Here is an 18535-nt window from a genome sequence, read left to right on the forward strand (position 1 = left end):
TATTTTCACTTGACTGATGTTCTCATAATGTTTAGCGAAAACGTTCCCATAACAACGTTCTTGTAATGTCTTTATGATGTTATTTTTACTTGACTGATGTTCTCAGAATGTTGAGGTAAAACGTTTTTATAACAACGTTCTTGTAACGTCTTTATGATGTTATTTTTAATTGACCGATGTTCTCATAATGTTGAGCGAAAACGTTCTCATAACAACCTTCTTGTTACGTCTTTATGATGTTATTTTTAATTGACTGATGTTCTCATTATGTTGAGCGAAAACGTTCACATAACAATGTTCTTGTTACGTCTTTATGATGTTATTTTCACTTGACTGATGTTCTCAGAATGTTGAGGGAAAACGTTCCCATAACAACGTTCTTGTAACGTCTTTATGATGTTATTTTTACTTGACTGATGTTCTCAGAATGTTGAGGGAAAACGTTCCCATAACAACGTTCTTGTAACGTCTTTATGATGTTATTTTTACTTGACTGATGTTCTCAGAATGTTGAGGGAAAACGTTCCCATAACAACGTTCTTGTAACGTCTTTATGATGTTATTTCATAATGTTGAACAAATACATTATTAAAACACCATTATTAGAATGGCTTCATTTTCGAAGTGATAGCAACAGAAATTACAAGTGTGACAAGTATAGTAGACTAGGCTATATACCACATTTCTGATCTTTGTTTCTATTTTTCCTATTTGTTCCCTATATTGTCCTAATGACAAATGTGGTTACAATTGGTTTATATTATAATATACCTTTGCAATAAATCATCATGTCTTTGATGAACAAAATGTATTTTTTTTTAGAACAGAATATGACAAAACATATAGCCTATCTTATTTTAAATTAAATAGGCATAGGCTATACTGCAAAGGTTATGTCATTTACCACTGCATTTTTCACATATTTTATTACAAACTTTTCCTGAACAAGGTCTACATTGTGAATGGATCTTCAGGTTTTGTACACCACAGGCTTTATTTTATTTTATTTATTGCGCTGAAGTGGACAGGACAGAAAAGTCTTGGGTGGAGAGAGTGGCACAGGAATAGCATAGAGTCAGGATTGGAACACCGGTCGGCTACCTAACCAGTAACAATTAAGCAACTGCATCCAAAGTACCGCAAGAGAATCGATCTCGTGAAAAAAACAGAGTTGCCAAGAATTGGGCTACTTTAACACTGCTCCGCGGGTTGTTTTTATGTCCGCGGGTTTAAGCGACACCAATAACGTGATATTTAACTCTAAAATGCTCTAAAAACCCTCACCAAAAACGTGTATTTTACCTCACCGGAATGCATATTAAAGAAAAAAACACAACCTACTGTGTAATAGACTCACCTGTTATATATATATATATAAATTTGCAGTTACCATGGCTACAAGAACAATGATTTGTGGTGTTATTGTTAAAACCATGGGTAATTTTCGTAAGGGAACCTAAAAAAAAAAATGCGTTTGAGCCCATGTGAAAAAGTTGCACAATTTACATATTATTTACAGTTTATTTTAATAAATATCAAACATTCAATTCAATTGTGCATTATAGCTGACACCTACATGAACAATTACAGTTGTTTTTATGACTGTAAGTCATTCTCCTCAAATGCTACTTTAGAAAAGTGTATACCAATATCGCATGTAACTTTAGAGATGGTCCCTAAATTTGAGACTCTCTATGGAAAGCCAAATGGGTCAGAATACGCGTGCTTTTCAACGCCGTATTCATTTTAAAACGCCGTTTTCATAACGCCGCCAGGCGTTAAATAAGCGCCGTTACGTGATAAGTTAACGCCAGACGCCACCAGGCGTTAAAATAACGCCACACGCCGACCGACGTTAAGTTAACGCGACACGCCACTTAAGATGCAAATTTATTCGCTCATCTACATGGACACACCTCTCATGGCTACGAGGACTCTACGGCAAGTCAGAGCATCCAGTTTGCAAGAGCGCGAAGATGGCAAGAAGAGCGTTTGTTTTGCAGTGTAAACACACTGTTAATGACTGCACTCGCCTTTTACTGTCTGATAATCCCGGGCCTGCTGTTTTTCAGTCATCATTAAACAGGTAAAGATTGTGTTTATGTTCTCCAAAATAATTTAGTTAGAGTTGTAACGGTCACGTTTTGATAGACACGATTACATGAGCTGTTGATTTAACTTGCTAATTTTAATGGCACAATAATGGCACAATATTTTTTTTTAACACAATTTACTAACTTTTATGCCCCAGAACTATGTTAAGTCATCTTAATACATTTTATGCAGTTGTTTGGAAGCAAACAAGATGCATTACAGTGTTTCTCCACCCTGGAACTGGGCACCCCCCAACACTGCACATTTTGTATGTCTTCCTTATCTGACACTGCCTTTTCAGTCCCCTGAGTTTCTTTTAATGAGCTAATGAGTTAAATCAGGTGTGTTTGATTAGGTAGACACACAAAATGTGCATTGCTGGAAATGCCAGAATGAACTGTCTCATATAGTTATTACAGGAATCACAAATAATTCCAACTTTGAAAATGATCAGTCGTTTGAACGAATGGACTGAATGATTTTTAAACATTTACTGACACCTACTAGCAGTGAGTATCTTTTTTAGTTTATGTTTAAAATATATTGGCTATATAGTTTCTCAAAAATTGAAATTCTTTTTATTAACATCTACCCACCCCAATGTTGTTTCAAACCTAAATGTCTATATTTCTTTTGGGGAACATATATTTTGAAGAATGCTGGTAACCAAGCTGTTTTAGTCATTAAATGTATGTAAATAATGATTCAGATGCAGCTTCAATAAATAAATAAATAAATTAAAAAAAATTGACAGTGTAGCCTAAATGTAAATTGAATATTTCTTTCTAAAGCAACATGTTAGAACAACATTTTTTAGACTTTAAAATGAGTTTTGAGGTTATTTTTCTTTCTTTTTAAAAAAACATAGCATGATATACTATTTAAAACAAAGCAAAAAATTATGTATTGTTATTAATTTATTTAATATAAAAATAATAATAATAAAAAAAAAAACATTTACTTTTTAGACTTCAAACCATGCTGAGGAGCCTGGAATGGGCAAAGGGGACTCTTCTACATACTCAGGCAGCAGATGAGATCATCCATGAAGTATCAGATTTTATTCAGGAGATTCAAACTTCTGAACCAAGAGCACAGGATGGTAAATGCAATCAAACAATCTTAATTACTCACAGTAAACTCCAGTTAGATTGTCTGATTTTGATGGCCAGTAACTTGACATCTACAGTAATATATTTTGAATAATTTTGCTAAGCATAACATATCACACAGACATACAAACTATTGGAAAAATTAAGAAGTCTGTTTATAATTGTTTATAAAAGCAATATATTATAATTATTCTACAGACAGCACTGTATATCGACCTCCACTGATTCGTAGTGGATCCAGAGGTGCACCATCTTATGTCATTACACAGGATCAGCTGTCATTTTTGTTGTCTTGTGGCTTCACTGTAAAACAGATTGCACAAATTCTACACACCTCCATATCCACAGTCAAGCGACGTTTAAGGTAAGTTATGTAATATAATAACTAATATCCATTGACTACACACATTACACCCTGTTCACAGGTGTATTTGTCATGCAAAACTAATAAAATGATGGAAACATTTTATTTTATCCCAGTTACATATGTTACATGTAGTGTGCATAATTACATGATACTGACCATAAACTAAACCCTAATCCTATTCCTAACCACAACCCTATAGTAAGTGCATCTAGATTATTATTATTATTATTTAGTACTTAAATGTGTAATTACACTGTGTAACCCGATTAATAAAGTGAATTTTATTTATATTTACATTTAGTCAGTTAGTGGACACTTTTATCCAAAGCATTTTATAACAATAGAAACATATTTGGGAATTTGCTCCACCTAGATTAAAATGTCATATGTTTAGGCTGACTGGAGTACTCATCTCATTAGATCATAATGAGTTGGGAAAAATGCTGAGTGCAACTTTTGATTTATTTTAGCGCTCCTATTAAATGTTAAAATGCTTGGATATATATTTCCAGGTGCTTCAATCTGTTGCAGTCTTCCTCATACTCAGATATATCTGATGCAGATTTAGATGAAAAAATTAGGGATATAGTGGCTGGAAATGACCAACTTGGACCAGAGGCAGTTCGAGCACAACTGAGGACAGAGGGAATTCGGGTTCAGAGGTGCAGAGTGCGGAGCAGTATGCATCGTGTCAACCCAAGGGCTGCAGCTCTCAGAGCAATGTCTCAGAGACTACGTAGAAGGTCCTACCGTGTCGCAGGACCTAATTCTTTATGGCATCTTGATGGAAATCACAAACTAATAAGGTAATTTTCTTTTTGAATGCAATCTTAAACATTGCATTATGCCTTAACCACTTTATTATTCTGTTGCTTTAACAAAATGCCATTAAGTCACTAAATTTAAAATTTGTTTTTAAAAGTCTAAATTTCAGAATTAAGCAGTTCATTAACAGAAATCAGTATGGCTGCATAAAAAGGGTTGTTGAAATGGATGTAACAGTGCTCTTGTAGAACATCTAAAGCACACCCTTCATTGGATATTTTGTTGTTGTCTAATGCAGGTTTTATGCTCAACTAAGTAATTATGTATTTGTGTTAATTTAGATGGAGGATAGTAATTCATGGTGCCATTGATGGCTACAGTCGGCTTGTCACCTTTCTCCAAGCATCTAACAACAATCGCAGCAGCACTGTCATGAACTGCTTCTTGGATGCCATTTCCAAATATGGAGTCCCTTCCAGAGTAAGGACTGACCATGGGGGAGAGAACAATGCAGTGTGCTTGTTCATGAACCTGTTCAGAGGCACTGAACGAGGGAGTGCTCTTAGAGGAAGAAGTACACACAATCAGAGGATTGAAAGACTTTGGGTCGATCTGTGGCGTGGGGTGTCAAATGTGTACTATGACCTTTTCCACTTTCTTGAGAGTGAGGGCATTGTGGATGTAGATAATGAAATGCACATGTGGGCTCTGCAATATGTCTACATCCCAAGAATTAACAAAGACTTGACAAATTTTAAACACCAGTGGAACAATCATGGTTTACGAACCGAGAGACACCAGTCACCTCTACAAATCTTTGTCCGGGATTGCCTGGCACAACAGAGTCTGCCAAGTACTGCAATGCAGGAGATATTTGCAAGACCCTCAGACTCCACTGGAGGAGAGACTAATTCAGCAGAGCTTGTTGGTGGTGACAGTCATTCTGTATCTGGAGCGGTATCTCATGTGCATTGGCTTGAACGAGTTACCGTACCTCCAAACCAGTTCACTGTGACTGATGATGAGATGAAACAACTCACAGAACAAATTGATCCACTTGAAGGTCCCCGGGAAAATCTTGGAGTAAATGTACTTAAAAATGTCCTTTCTTTTGTGGAAAACCTAAGAATGTAAATTGACATTTAACAGTGTCACTGTTACTTGTTTGAAGTGTTTTACATGGCATGTGTCATATTCTGATCGGTATCTCCCCTCTACTTTCCTGACTCATTTATAGTTTATGTAAGGGCTAGTCATATCCCTGAGATAAAAAAAAAAAAAAAAAAAACACTAAATCACATTAATAAACAACTTTTTATTGTAATTGTGATGTAAATTTCATTAATTTGTAGTATAATCTGAATACTTTCAGATGTGGATTCTTATCAGATATCCCAAGACAGAGCAGAACTGGAGAAAGGGACAAAACTTAGCAACCCCTACAAACATCAAAAAGCTGTAGTAGAACTGTATGATGAAATGTCCATTGTATAACTTTAGATAATCGAAGTGCACACATCCAACAGGCTGAAGGGCTTAATGTGAGTGCTCAACCACGTAAATACCTAAAACTAAGAAGAAATTTGGCACACCACAGCTCCAAAAGTATTATGTTCTCATCAAAGGTGACATTCCGAGCCTACAAGCTCTTCATTAGACAATGAACACATACATAGTTCAGGTTTTATATATAGCACAAACCTGAATGACATGATCACCCACATGATCCAAAAAAGGGCAATCAGGAAATCACCTCACATAAAGGCAATAAACAAACCTAAAAGTGAATACAACCACTAACTACAAATTCTGAACCTAAGCCTATATAAAAAAAATAGCTGTAAAGTATACATAAATTATAGAATCAAATTTACATTTGATTCTATCTTGATGTTGATTGTTTTCTTAACATCAGGCATTTTATTTAATGATTTTTGTGAGAGATAAAGTATTGTTCTTTTATGTATATTTTGCAAGTATTTTTTTTTTTAATATGTTGAGGTTCAGCATTTGTAGTTAATGGTTGTTTTCACTTTTATGTTTATTGCCTTTATCTGATTGCCATTCGGTTTGGGGGGCGGGGGGTCATGTGGGTGATCATGTCACTCTAGTTTGATGTATGTGATCATTGTCTGATGAAGAGCTTGTAGGCTTGAAATGTCACTTTTGGTGAGAATATAAATATTTTTCTACTCTTAGAGCAGTGGTGTGCCAATTTAGCTCTTCATGTTTCATAATAAAACTTTAAAACATGAAAATATTTAAAACTATTACATCAGTAACAGCCAACACAATTTTTCTACATCACTCCAAAAGTGGGGGATTGCAAAATACCACTTTCCATGTTTTCTCTGAAGAGTTCATAGCTGGGATGGATTGGTAGCCTCAAGACAATGCTGCAGGTATTTGCCTCTGGAAAAATTTTAGGGGCCTCATTCTCTTGAGGGTGTAAGAACTCCAATTTGGGTTCCACTGGGAACCCTAGCCTCGGAATAGCAGTAGATCCTGACACAAATCCAAGAATCTTGTCTAAGGTGAGTGGATATGCAGTTCCTTCTAGTAAAAATGAACAGGAAAAAAAAAAGTTAATGACCATTTTGCAGATACAGAATACCAGTAAAGTAGTTGTCACAGTTTATTGTACTTCATGTTCTTCCAAACCCATATAAGTATCCTCATCCCAGATAACAATAAAGTATAGTTGAATGTACTAAAAATACTTAAAAACAAGCAAGTACTTTTGTAGTAAATTCATTTTTTTGTGCTAAATAAGATTATATTTTATATAGACACTAATTAAAGGTGTATTTCTACTTGCACTTGAAAAAGTATATTAAGTAGCACTAATACTCAAATTCATTTTTAGTGCATTGAAATAAAGTATCCTATCACAAAAATATACAGAGGACTTTTATTTGTGTACTTCTAAAGTTTGATTTCATTACATTAAAAATTAGTTCAATCTTAGTAGATTTTTATATAGTAATCCTAAATTAAACTTTTAATAAATATAAGTACATTTTCCCAACTGTACCACATAAGTACACTTAATATAAATTGATTTTAAGTGTAGTCAGATAAAGTAAACCAAATATACAAGTGTTTTATAAGTGTATTAGTTAAAGGTGTGCTATGGTTCAGTATATATTTAAAAGTGTATGAAAGATTTGTTCAAGTGGCAACTAAATACATTTTAATACAGGGATAATATGTTAAAAGCACACATGAGCTATGGGATTTCATCAAACATATATACATTTTTATTTAATTTATCTTAAAAAAATATGATAGATAGATAGATAGACAGACAGACAGACAGACAGACAGACAGACAGACAGACAGACAGATAGATAGATAGATAGATAGATAGATAGATAGATAGATAGATAGATAGATAGATAGATAGATAGCTAGATAGATAGATAGACAGACAGAGAGAGAGAGAGAGAGAGAGATCCAACATAGCTTCAGTTTGATCTCATACCTTCCACTTCTATGAGCCAGTCCCTCCAGAAACAGATTGTTCTACTCTCCACTACTCTCCTGTTGCTGCCAACTGGAGAAAGTTCTGCTTTAAACAAAGCAGATATGTCTTCGGCCAAAAGTGGCTTCTCCTCATACATAAATACTTCTTTAAAGAGCTGAGGATGCTTTTGCATCAAATGTAAAAGCCCAAGACACTCCAGGCCCTCTTTAAATCTAGATAAGCAAAACATGTACCAAATGTGAAACAATGACAAAATAGTACTGGTAATTTGTCAGGTGAAAATATCTGTACATTCTTATACTCACTGTTCCAAGGAATCCCTCAACCTGTTCTCGATGAAAAACTTGGTAGCTGATTCCACTAAGTTGTCTCTGTCTTCTAGCGTCTGGATGTGCCATAGAGACCCCAGCATACTTAATTGGTCAGACGCCTCCATTATAGCACACTGTGCTTCATTTACATTCTGTGCCAACTGGATCTAAATTGACAATGAATTTAACACAAAATTAGCCATTAAATACAAGAAACAAAATACTTATATAAAAAATTTAAATATTTAATGCACACACAAACCCTTAAGTAAGAGCTTTTTAAGGTTAAGGTTAACAATTTAAACATTCTAAGATATTACCACTATCGCCAAATTACAGTTACTAACAAAGCAACAGCTGGCATAAATGAAAATGTGCAATATATAAACTAACCTTGGTCATCTTTGCTCTGAAGTCATAGTCAGCAATCTCTTGAAGGTCTGGTACTGGGGGCTGAAGGATGCACACCTGACAGAACAGTCTTTCTGAAAAAAAATTTGGCTCCACACCACCATGTATCAGGCACACAGCTATCATCCGTCCAACTATTTTGTACATTCCATTGTACAGTGCTGTAACACATGGGAAAAGCATTATTATGTCTATAAACAATGCTTAGAAAATGTGTGGTGCTTCTTAAAAAATTAATCACTTTTTTCATAGGGGACTATGTTTTAACTTTAATAATTAAAGATGATTTTTATAAAGACCTAATGACATTCAATGTGAAAGTGTGCAGAATTACAGAAAATTATAAAGGAGGCAAACTATTTTTCCAAAATGCTTAATGTAAACACACACACACACACACACACACAAATTAGGCAGGAGGTTACCTTTGGAATTGCAGGCAAGTGTTTTTTTCCAGTCCTCTCCATCAAATATTTCGCATGAGTGGATTTCCCTCATCAGCAAAGTTAAAAATTCTCTCGTTGGTCCACCCTCATCAGCGGCTCCCTCACCAATCCCATCAGCATCTCTGAACACAACATCTAGTTTTGCCTCAGGGTTAAAACGTTGGCGTCGGAAGGCTCTGATGCCACTGTCTAGGATGTTGCATCGTGTTACATTGATTTGGTTGGAAATGGGTGCAGCTGTAAAATCCACTTTGTTTGACATTGTATTTAACAATGATTTCAGGTCAACACTGAAAAAAAGAAATAAAAGAGAATGTTACTCCGTCTTTTGATCCAACTACAGTATAAATACATGTCTAACAACATCAATTGACTTACTCATACTCATCTTCATCTGAGATATAAATATCTGTGTCTGGACTGAGTAAAGAAAATGCCACTGAAACTTCTGGAGAGGAGGCCACGGCTGGAGCTGGAGCAGCAGAGGAGGCCACGGCTGGAGCTGAGAAGGAGGCCACGGCTGGAGCTGAGAAGGAGGCCACGGCTGGAGCTGGAGCTGGAGAGGAGGCCACGGCTGGAGCTGGAGCTGAGAAGGAGGCCACGGCTGGAGCTGGAGCTGGAGAGGAGGCCACGGCTGGAGCTGGAGCTGAGAAGGAGGCCACGGCTGGAGCTGGAGCTGAGAAGGAGGCCACGGCTGGAGCTGGAGCTGGAGAGGAGGCCACGGCTGGAGCTGGAGCTGGAGAGGAGGCCACGGCTGGAGCTGGAGCTGAGAAGGAGGCCACGGCTGGAGCTGGAGCTGGAGAGGAGGCCATGGCTGGAACTGGAGCTGAGAAGGAGGCCACGGCTGGAGATGAGAAGGAGGCCACGGCTGGAGCTGGAGCTGGAGAGGAGGCCACGGCTGGAGCTGGAGCTGAGAAGGAGGCCACGGCTGGAGCTGGAGCTGGAGAGGAGGCCATGGCTGGAACTGGAGCTGAGAAGGAGGCCACGGCTGGAGATGAGAAGGAGGCCACGGCTGGAGCTGGAGCTGGAGCTGGAGAGGAGTTCACTTGTGCAAGTGCATAAGTACTCTGTAAAATTGAACAACTGTGATCTTTCATTTGAATGTACTATTGCACTATTTGTAGCACTTTTGTTTATACATAATATAAAGGAAGCAATAAAATATTAGGCTTTCCAAAAAACGAAGACTGATATGAAATAGATCAAACAATAGGAACACAGTTTCTACATAATACTGCAGACACAAAGAGGCCTTTTGAATATTAGATTAGATTACCTTCTCTTGTACATAAAGTGCCGATCTTCCTAGCTGCCCACTAGCAATTATGGCTGCTGGGGTTTTTGACTCCAGACTCAAACGTGAAACCTGCCTCTGTGCATCAACCCTGCATAATTCAAACTCTCTCCCTTGAAGCTGTGGAAACGTGCTTCTGAGAATTTCTGCAAACTGTGTCTCACTCTGCTCTCTCTGTACAACAAGTCTCTGACTGGCAATGGCATCTATTGGTCAACAATGTGAAATGCTGTTAGTTTAATTTGTTTACAATCAACATGACAATTTCATGAATAGCATTATAAGCAAAGGACTTACCTCTCAAAGAAGATAACCGATCAATACCAGTGCGGAGAAGAGTTACTTTAAATGTACATGTCACATTTCTCCTCCGCGTCCTTCTGGGACGAGCAGGACCATGCAACGGCTGTTCGTTGCGGAACATCTCAAACCTTTCAGAGAACATTTAAACATAACTCTACTACGAAATTTAAACATATTTGCTATAACCTAATTAATGATCTGAGATAAAGTAAGTTTGATACTTATTGTTTGTTATTATAATGTCATGATTTAAGTTGTCGAATTAAATCATCCAATGAATTTATAGGGCTAATAAATAGATTTTATTTAAAGATTTTACAGATAGATAGATAGATAGATAGATAGATAGATAGATAGATAGATAGATAGATAGATAGATAGATAGATAGATAGATAGATAGGCAGACAGACATTCCCTACCTGTCCACAAGACTTTGTTCTCCAAGCTCTGCTGGTGATGCTTCAAGTAAACTGTCAAGTTGGGCATTTATGCGATCTCTAATCCCACTGAGACGTCTTCTAAAATTATTAGGTACACCAGACATCTTTGTTGTTCTCTGATAAAGAGATTAATAATGACCTAACAATCTAAAAAACGCGCCAGACACTACATCCGGTGCTGTCTTAAAATCATAAATGAATCAGACGTTTGAACGAATCGATTTAATAAATGATTCAGTGACATGCTGCCACCTACTGGCGGTTTCAGTTTCATTTTATAAATTGAGTCATTTAAATTGTTTAATATTTCTATATTCAAAACTTCATATTTTAAACATTAATCTCATAACATCGTTATTATGCATGAAGTCTGTAAATATTCCTTAATGCAACAAAAAAAGTTAAGTGCATGGCAAAGATGAAATGTTGATGCTAAGTTAAAATCTAAATGTTTTGGCTTTAAAATATGGAATACATTTAATAAAGTTTGAAAAAGGGGATTATAAAGGTTAAAAAACTAATCTTTAAGGAGTCAAATATCGCCCTATAATGTATATATATATATATATATATATATATATATATATATATATATATATATATATATATATATATATATAGTACAGACCAAAGGTTTGGACACACCTTCTCATTCAAAGAGTTTTCTTTATTTTCATGACTATGAAAATTGTAGATTCACACTGAAGGCATCAAAACTATGAATTAACACATGTGGAATTATATATGGAATTATATACATAACAAAAAAGTGTGAAACAACTGAAAATATGTCATATTCTAGGTTCTTCAAAGTAGCCCCCTTTTGCTTTGATTACTGCTTTGCACACTCTTGGCATTCTCTTGATGAGCTTCAAGAGGTAGTCACCTGAAATGGTCTTCCACAGTCTTGAAGGAGTTCCCAGAGAGATGCTTAGCACTTGTTGGTGCTTTTGCCTTCTGTCTGCGGTCCAGCTCACCCCTAAACCATCTCGATTGGGTTCAGGTCCGGTGACTGTGGAGGCCAGGTCATCTGGAGCAGCACCCCATCACTCTCCTTCTTGCTCAAATAGCCCTTGATGCCTTCAGTCTGACTCTACAGTTTACATAGTCATGAAAATAAAGAAAACTCTTTGAATATATATATATATATATATATATATATATATATATATATATATATATATATATATATAAAGAAATGTAAGCATAGACGCCTTAAGACCTTAATGTTACCTTTTAAAAACTAATTGCAAACGTTTACGCAAAGTGTATTAAATATAATCTACAAATCATGCAATACTGTACAACTAATTAAGAAAGGTTTTGAGAGATAGGCTAATCAGTCCAATGAGAGACAAGTACTAATCATTCTAATTGTTTATTAAATAATTCTTTCTTTTCACTAATTAATGTTTATGTTTTTATTAAACACATTAATAATGCTTATATTTTAGCATGTGCAATTTCACAAAGTATTTATAATGTGGCCAAAATTGCTTAATATTCAAGAAGGACATATAGAAATATGAAATAAATGTAATGTTATTATAGATTACAAAGAGATTAATAATGAAATACATCCAAAAGGTCATTATATATATATATATATATATATATATATATATATATATATATATATATATATATATATATATATATATATATATATATATATAGAAATATATATATATATATATATATATATATATATATATATATATATTTCAACACAGATTATAGATATATTTTGGAATATATTACAAGAAATTTATTATTTACACTCATTTGTGTCATGTAATAACAATATTCATTATATGTATATATGTATATATATATATATATATATGTGTGTGTGTGTGTGTGTGTATTTGTTTTTCTATTCTGGTGGGGACTTAAACCTGAATACACACAGACTCATGGGGACTCGTGTCACGGAGGGGACCTAAATTGACCTAAAAATGCAGAAAGTTTCCTGTGAGGGTTAGGTTTAGGGGTAGGGTTGGTGTAGGGCGATAGAAAATACGGTCTGTACAGTATAAAAACCATTACACCTATGGAGAGTCCCCACAAGGATAGCTGACCAGACGTGTGTGTGTGTGTGTAAGTGCTTTATTGTAAAAATTCAGGTATCTACTTTTGAGTATGATTTCAGTTTATCATATGTTATTATGTTTTAAAAAGGAAGAAAAAGTACCCTCAAAAGATATTTTATCATATAGCCAAATTGTGTTAAATGAGAAAAGCAAAGAATGAGAAAACAGAATCAAAATGTAGCTTTAAAAATGTATATTTAATTTAGGTTTACACATGCTATGCTTTGTTTCAGAAGTTGCATCTGAATCAACATATATTTACAGACTAAAACAGTTTGGTTATCAGCATTCTTCAAAATATCTTCCTATGTTCCTCAAACGCAATAAAGACATAAGGTTTGAAACAACATTGGGTTGAGTAAATGTAAATAAACAGAATTTCTATTTTTGTAAAACTATGGCCAACTATTTATTAAATTGAAATGATATCCTACTCAAAATATAATATAATAATAAAATAATAATATTACTTCCTTATTAATTTAACTGTTGAATAAAATCATTTCCACATTTTCACTCATTCGTGCCTGGGGTGATAACTTCATGAGACAAAAGCTTATTCAGGGGCATTTATCCCCTATATGTACAATTGTAAGGGCTCTTCTTGCCATCTTCGCGCTCTTGCAAACTGGATGCTCTGACTTGCCGTAGAGTCCTCGTAGCCATGAGAGGTGTGTCCATGTAGATGAGCGAATAAATTTGCATCTTAAGTGGCGTGTCGCGTTAACTTAACGTCGGTCGGCGTGTGGCGTTATTTTAACGCCTGGTGGCGTCTGGCGTTAACTTATCACGTAACGGCGCTTATTTAACGCCTGGCGGCGTTATGAAAACGGCGTTTTAAAATGAATACGGCGTTGAAAAGCACGCGTATTCTGACCCATTTGGCTTTCCATAACTCTCGAACGTCCAACGTCAAGCCAACTTAATTTTTTCATTGTTTTCTTTTCTCTGCGCCGGATTGGTGATGTCCTTTAGCCAGGCATAGATGTCCATCCATCAATTATGAACATTCAGTCGCAAACATGAGGTGCGAGCGAGCGCGAGCGCGGATGGGAGATTTGGAGCCCTATGATTTGGAGCCCTATGCAGACTGCGTATTCTGCGTATAGGGAGTGGCGGTACTGCTGTCATCTTTCACGCAAATCGCGACCGTGAATGCCGTGTTGTGATGGTGAAAGGCACATTGCACTGCGCGCAGCCGCATACCAATCGGTGTTAACGTCATACCACCGCGACCGCGAGACCTTTTCTTTTTAGATCATACACACACCGTCCCGATTGGCCTCCACACACTGCTTAAAACATTTAGTTATAAAGAAATTTTAAATATAATTAAGTATCGATACCACAATAGAAGCTTTTGAGTATCGATATATCGATACTGCACATCCCTAATGTCTACCTCTGAGGCCAGATCGCAGCCATTCTAACAGGTGAGTCGATTACACAGTAGGTTGTGTTTTTTTCTTTAATATGCAAATTTGTATGATCGGGTAGCTAAATAGTTCAGAAGCTTTTATTTATGCGGGAGACAATTAACTTATAGGCTAATGTTATTTGTTGTTGTGTGGGATTTACTTTGAAGGCCTTTGTTAAACTGAACTCCTATTTGTGTGCAGACAGGTTTTGCCACTTTATATTTGATAAGTTACTGACTCTTACACGTTTCGTAACATTCAGTTTTAACGCAAAACACGTATTAATTAAAGGCCGTGTTGCAAGGTTAATTTTTTAAAGAATATGTGCAATTTGCTTGTTGGTAATAAACATTTAAACTGTTATCCATCGATTTTATGTTGTTGGGTATCACAAAACGGAATATAATACGAAAAAATAGGTACTATCTTACAGCGGTCTCCTTTCCCCCACAATGCATTGCATCACGTCACGTTGGGAGAGAATTTACCAAAGCTGCCTTGAGAGCATTGAGAGTGACTAGAGAGACGAGAGTATTCAGATAGCGCAGAACGCAGATTATAGATAAATACATATATATAGATAGATAGACTAGATACAGTATATAGATAGATAGACAGACAGATAGATAGTGAGATAGTGACCAACAGCGACCCAAACGCACTCACTTCCCTACAGCACAAGCTTTCTAACGCAGTTTACATGGGACAGCACCCACACAAGCTCCTGTCAAACACAGCTACGTTTGCAACAACATTTTCACCGGAGGACGAGATAAACACTTAGAAACGTCCATATAGCTAGCATGATGCCTTTTATTTCTAGATGACAAAGACAAAATTTACCAGTTCTACGACACTATGACAAAGGTTACCGGTACTTCTCTGAACTAACGTCATGATCACTGCCACTAGTAGGCTTGGGCGGTAATACGGTAATATGGTATACCGCGGGATCTAAAAATAGCAACGGTATCAGTTTCAATACCGTCATACCGTCAATAAAAAAAAGCACTTTAAGGAAAACAAGGATTAAATATAATTTATTTAATGCCTAAAATGCGTATGCGTGGTTCCCAGCTAACACAGTTACGTTGTGACGACGTAACTGGATCAGACCATATTCGTTGCAGCGACATCCCAAATAACGTTCCAGCGACGTAACTTTGTGATTCCCATATCCGTCGTGGTGACGTTATAGTGGAACGTCTCTGGAACGTGATGAGTATGTCCTGACGACCAAACTGGCACGTTATGAGGACGTGACATTACAGGATCATATTGGTAATTCATATTTTCACCTCACCATTACCTTGAAATACATAAAGAACTAATAAACTCAATCCATCTCTGGTGCTAAAAATAAACCTTATGAAATCTAATTGTAATCTAATTATAGGGGATTCATAGTTAATACATTAATTACATACATGCAATGCAAATTAATACAAAAACATTACATTCTAATATAAAATAGACAAAAACACACTGCATTCATTCACAAATCAATATTTATTCAGCACTACTTTGTACAAATACGAAGCCAAAACATTTTGAACATTGCACCTGTTCTTTAAACATGCAAAATGTTACTAAGTTATGAGCACAGAAAACTAAACACATCAATTCATAGATTACACAATATAAACAATAGAAAATTTTTGTCTTAAAGATGGGGAGATGGTTAATGACGTTATTAGTGAAAATTAAAAATAATTATCAGTAAACTTATTGATACAACATAATTTAGTGCAACAAAAAATACATGATAAATAGATATGAAACAATTCAGCAGATACTGCACAGAGATACTGCACAAAGTAAAACTGTGAGCGTCCTATAAGAGGTTCCTGGTGGTGATGTGCTTTAATTACACGACATGCAGGAAAAAATTTAGGCTAATTCATGCGCACGATTTTCTATTTCATTCCCTCGATTTGCTAAAACGTGTACACTATTTATACATCAAGAGAACGAATTAGTAAATTGTGCATACGATTTAGCAAATCAATGAAATGTAAAAGTAATCGTGCACGTTTAGTACATAGAGGGAACGAATTAGTAAATCATGGACATGATTTCTTTCTTTTTCTTGCATGTCATGATCAGGGCTCTGTGCTCACTATCAGAGGATAAACCTAAACAATATAACAATTACCAAAGAACCATAATTTTTGAGCTTCTCAGAAGAAAAACATTCATAAAGCGTAAAGATATGAAAAATGAACAATATAGAGATTTCTAGCATCTCTCCTGTATTATTTGTCCCACCCGAAAAAACAAAGTTTTTTAAGAAAATGAGCATATCGACTTTCTCAGAAGAATCTGTGATCTGAGATTACTGACTGTGGAGATGACTCTTTCAGACAGTGCTGAGGAGGCAGAGTTAGGTGCTGGACAGCTGATAGAGAAGAGGAAGAGGGTGTTTCTTACCCCAGCAGCAGAAGACAGGCTCTTCTGAGGGAAGGACAGGAGGCTTGATGCAGTGTTTTGCTGTAGAACAAGGCTCCTTCTCAGCACCTGATCTTCTTCAGAAAATAGTTCCTCTAGTGTAGAGTCAGACACTCAGACTTCTTGCAAACTGGAATCTTTTAATAACATTTAGCATATTATTGTAGCCATGTTTATTGTTTTTATTATAACACATGGCAAGCTTATGAGAAAATTGTTAAATGTGTTCTTCCTCCTCTTCTTCATCCTGGACCTGCTGTCAACATCCTTCTCTGAGCTGAAAGGGAGGATCATCTTGTTAATGTTGCTCATGTATGTTCACAACCAGTCAAAAATCTGGAATCTTTATGGTTTTCAAGAGAAGTCTCTTCTGCTCACCAAGGCTAGATTAATTTGATAAAAAAAATTTTTTAAAGTAATTGTAAAAAAAAGAAAACAGAAAGAAAAAGAAATAACAGTTTTCATACTCTTTTTTGAATATACTTAAACATATTTATTGAAATAATTATGAGGCAAAGCTGAATTTTTCAGTAACTTTACTCCAGTCTGCAGTGTCACATGATCTTTTTCATATACTGATTTGCTGATCGGGAAACATTGCTGATTATCACAAATCAGTGCATTTACATGCACCTAATCACATTATTGGCGCTAAGATCAAAGTGTACATCTGCTCATGAAATACATGATGTAAATCACATCTGCAGTTAGCTTACTACGGTTGTTAGTTCCACTGAACTCTATTGGTAATGAAGGAACTTTTTGAACAAAGTTGGTTTTACGGAAACCCACCCCATATTAGAAATGATGGGGAAGAAAACTTAGCATTTCTGGAAAGTTTAATTTTTTCTTCATTATTATTTTATAAAACACAAAGTTCAAAACATTGAAAAAAAGGTAATCTTTTGTAAAATTACAAAAGTCTTCTCTACCACTGGTTTTCAATTTTATGCATCCTTGCTATTAGCCAACCCCCCCCCCACCCCCCCAAATAAAATAAATAAATAAAATAAATAATAAATAAATATAACTGTAGTGTAGACAAAATGTTTGGGCAGCACAACTGTTTCCAACACTGATAATAATCAGAAAAATGTATTGAGCAGTAAATCATCATATTAGAATGATTTCTGAAGATCATGTGACACTGAAGACTGGAGTAATTAATGCTGAAAATATAGCTGTGCATTATAGAAATAAATTAAACTTTTAAAATATATTTAAAACTTTTGACCAGTTGTGTACATTGCCACATTTAAATGAAAACTCAACTTGTAATAAACAAAGCACACATTCTCAAAGAACTTACATTCTGGTGATAACTTCCTTCCCTCACTGCTGTCAGTTCCCTTCAGTCATTCCCAGACATCCTTGTTTTTAATCTTTCCCTCAAATCTACAGAAACAAACATCATTTTACAGACAATTTGGATAAGTCACAAATTGCAATAGTTATATAACTATAATCACAATGCTAAATTATATATATATATATATAATTATAAATATATATTGAATCGGCACACAAGTATCGGGATAGTATTG

The 18535-nt window shown here is 35.6% G+C and overlaps 2 protein-coding genes and 1 long non-coding RNA gene across 3 annotated transcripts; 1 reads left to right on the forward strand and 2 right to left on the reverse strand.

Annotated features, from left to right (window-relative positions):
* Positions 1 to 1695: 1695 nt before the first annotated feature.
* On the forward strand, positions 1696 to 5772 carry LOC127956230 (uncharacterized). Its single transcript, XM_052554040.1, has 5 exons — positions 1696 to 2086; positions 3063 to 3196; positions 3405 to 3570; positions 4086 to 4379; positions 4680 to 5772. The coding sequence occupies exons 1-5, from the start codon at positions 1977 to 1979 to the stop codon at positions 5470 to 5472; spliced, it is 1497 nt and encodes a 498-aa protein (XP_052410000.1). The 5' UTR covers positions 1696 to 1976; the 3' UTR covers positions 5473 to 5772.
* Positions 5773 to 6494: 722 nt separating this feature from the next.
* On the reverse strand, positions 6495 to 9544 carry LOC127956307 (G2/M phase-specific E3 ubiquitin-protein ligase-like). Its single transcript, XM_052554150.1, has 6 exons — positions 9373 to 9544; positions 8974 to 9284; positions 8531 to 8709; positions 8132 to 8304; positions 7824 to 8038; positions 6495 to 6894 (listed from the first exon to the last, which is right to left on the reverse strand). Exons 2-6 carry the CDS (start codon positions 9254 to 9256, stop codon positions 6638 to 6640), a joined length of 1107 nt encoding a protein of 368 aa, XP_052410110.1. The 5' UTR covers positions 9257 to 9284; positions 9373 to 9544; the 3' UTR covers positions 6495 to 6637.
* Positions 9545 to 10018: 474 nt separating this feature from the next.
* LOC127956605 (uncharacterized) lies at positions 10019 to 11705 on the reverse strand. Its single transcript, XR_008153604.1, has 3 exons — positions 10586 to 11705; positions 10271 to 10494; positions 10019 to 10061 (listed from the first exon to the last, which is right to left on the reverse strand). It is a non-coding gene; the product is annotated as an uncharacterized LOC127956605 (long non-coding RNA).
* Positions 11706 to 18535: the final 6830 nt, after the last annotated feature.

The sequence above is a fragment of the Carassius gibelio genome, chromosome A3 (genome assembly GCF_023724105.1).
Source record: "Carassius gibelio isolate Cgi1373 ecotype wild population from Czech Republic chromosome A3, carGib1.2-hapl.c, whole genome shotgun sequence".
NCBI classification, from domain to species: domain Eukaryota; kingdom Metazoa; phylum Chordata; class Actinopteri; order Cypriniformes; family Cyprinidae; genus Carassius; species Carassius gibelio.

Bases quoted from the DNA above. Each gene is read 5' to 3' on its own strand.
- LOC127956307 (XM_052554150.1), bottom strand. From the start codon at position 9,256: ATGTCAAACAAAGTGGATTTTACAGCTGCACCCATTTCCAACCAAATC. The intron at 8,710-8,973 runs GTAACCTCCTGC...CATGTGTTACAG, and splicing joins ACTTGCCTGCAATTCCAAAG to CACTGTACAATGGAATGTAC. The intron at 8,305-8,530 runs GTTAGTTTATAT...TTGTCAATTTAG, and splicing joins TCAGAGCAAAGATGACCAAG to ATCCAGTTGGCACAGAATGT.
- LOC127956230 (XM_052554040.1), top strand. From the start codon at position 1,977: ATGGCAAGAAGAGCGTTTGTTTTGCAGTGTAAACACACTGTTAATGAC. The intron at 3,571-4,085 runs GTAAGTTATGTA...ATATATTTCCAG, and splicing joins ACAGTCAAGCGACGTTTAAG to GTGCTTCAATCTGTTGCAGT. The intron at 4,380-4,679 runs GTAATTTTCTTT...GTGTTAATTTAG, and splicing joins GGAAATCACAAACTAATAAG to ATGGAGGATAGTAATTCATG.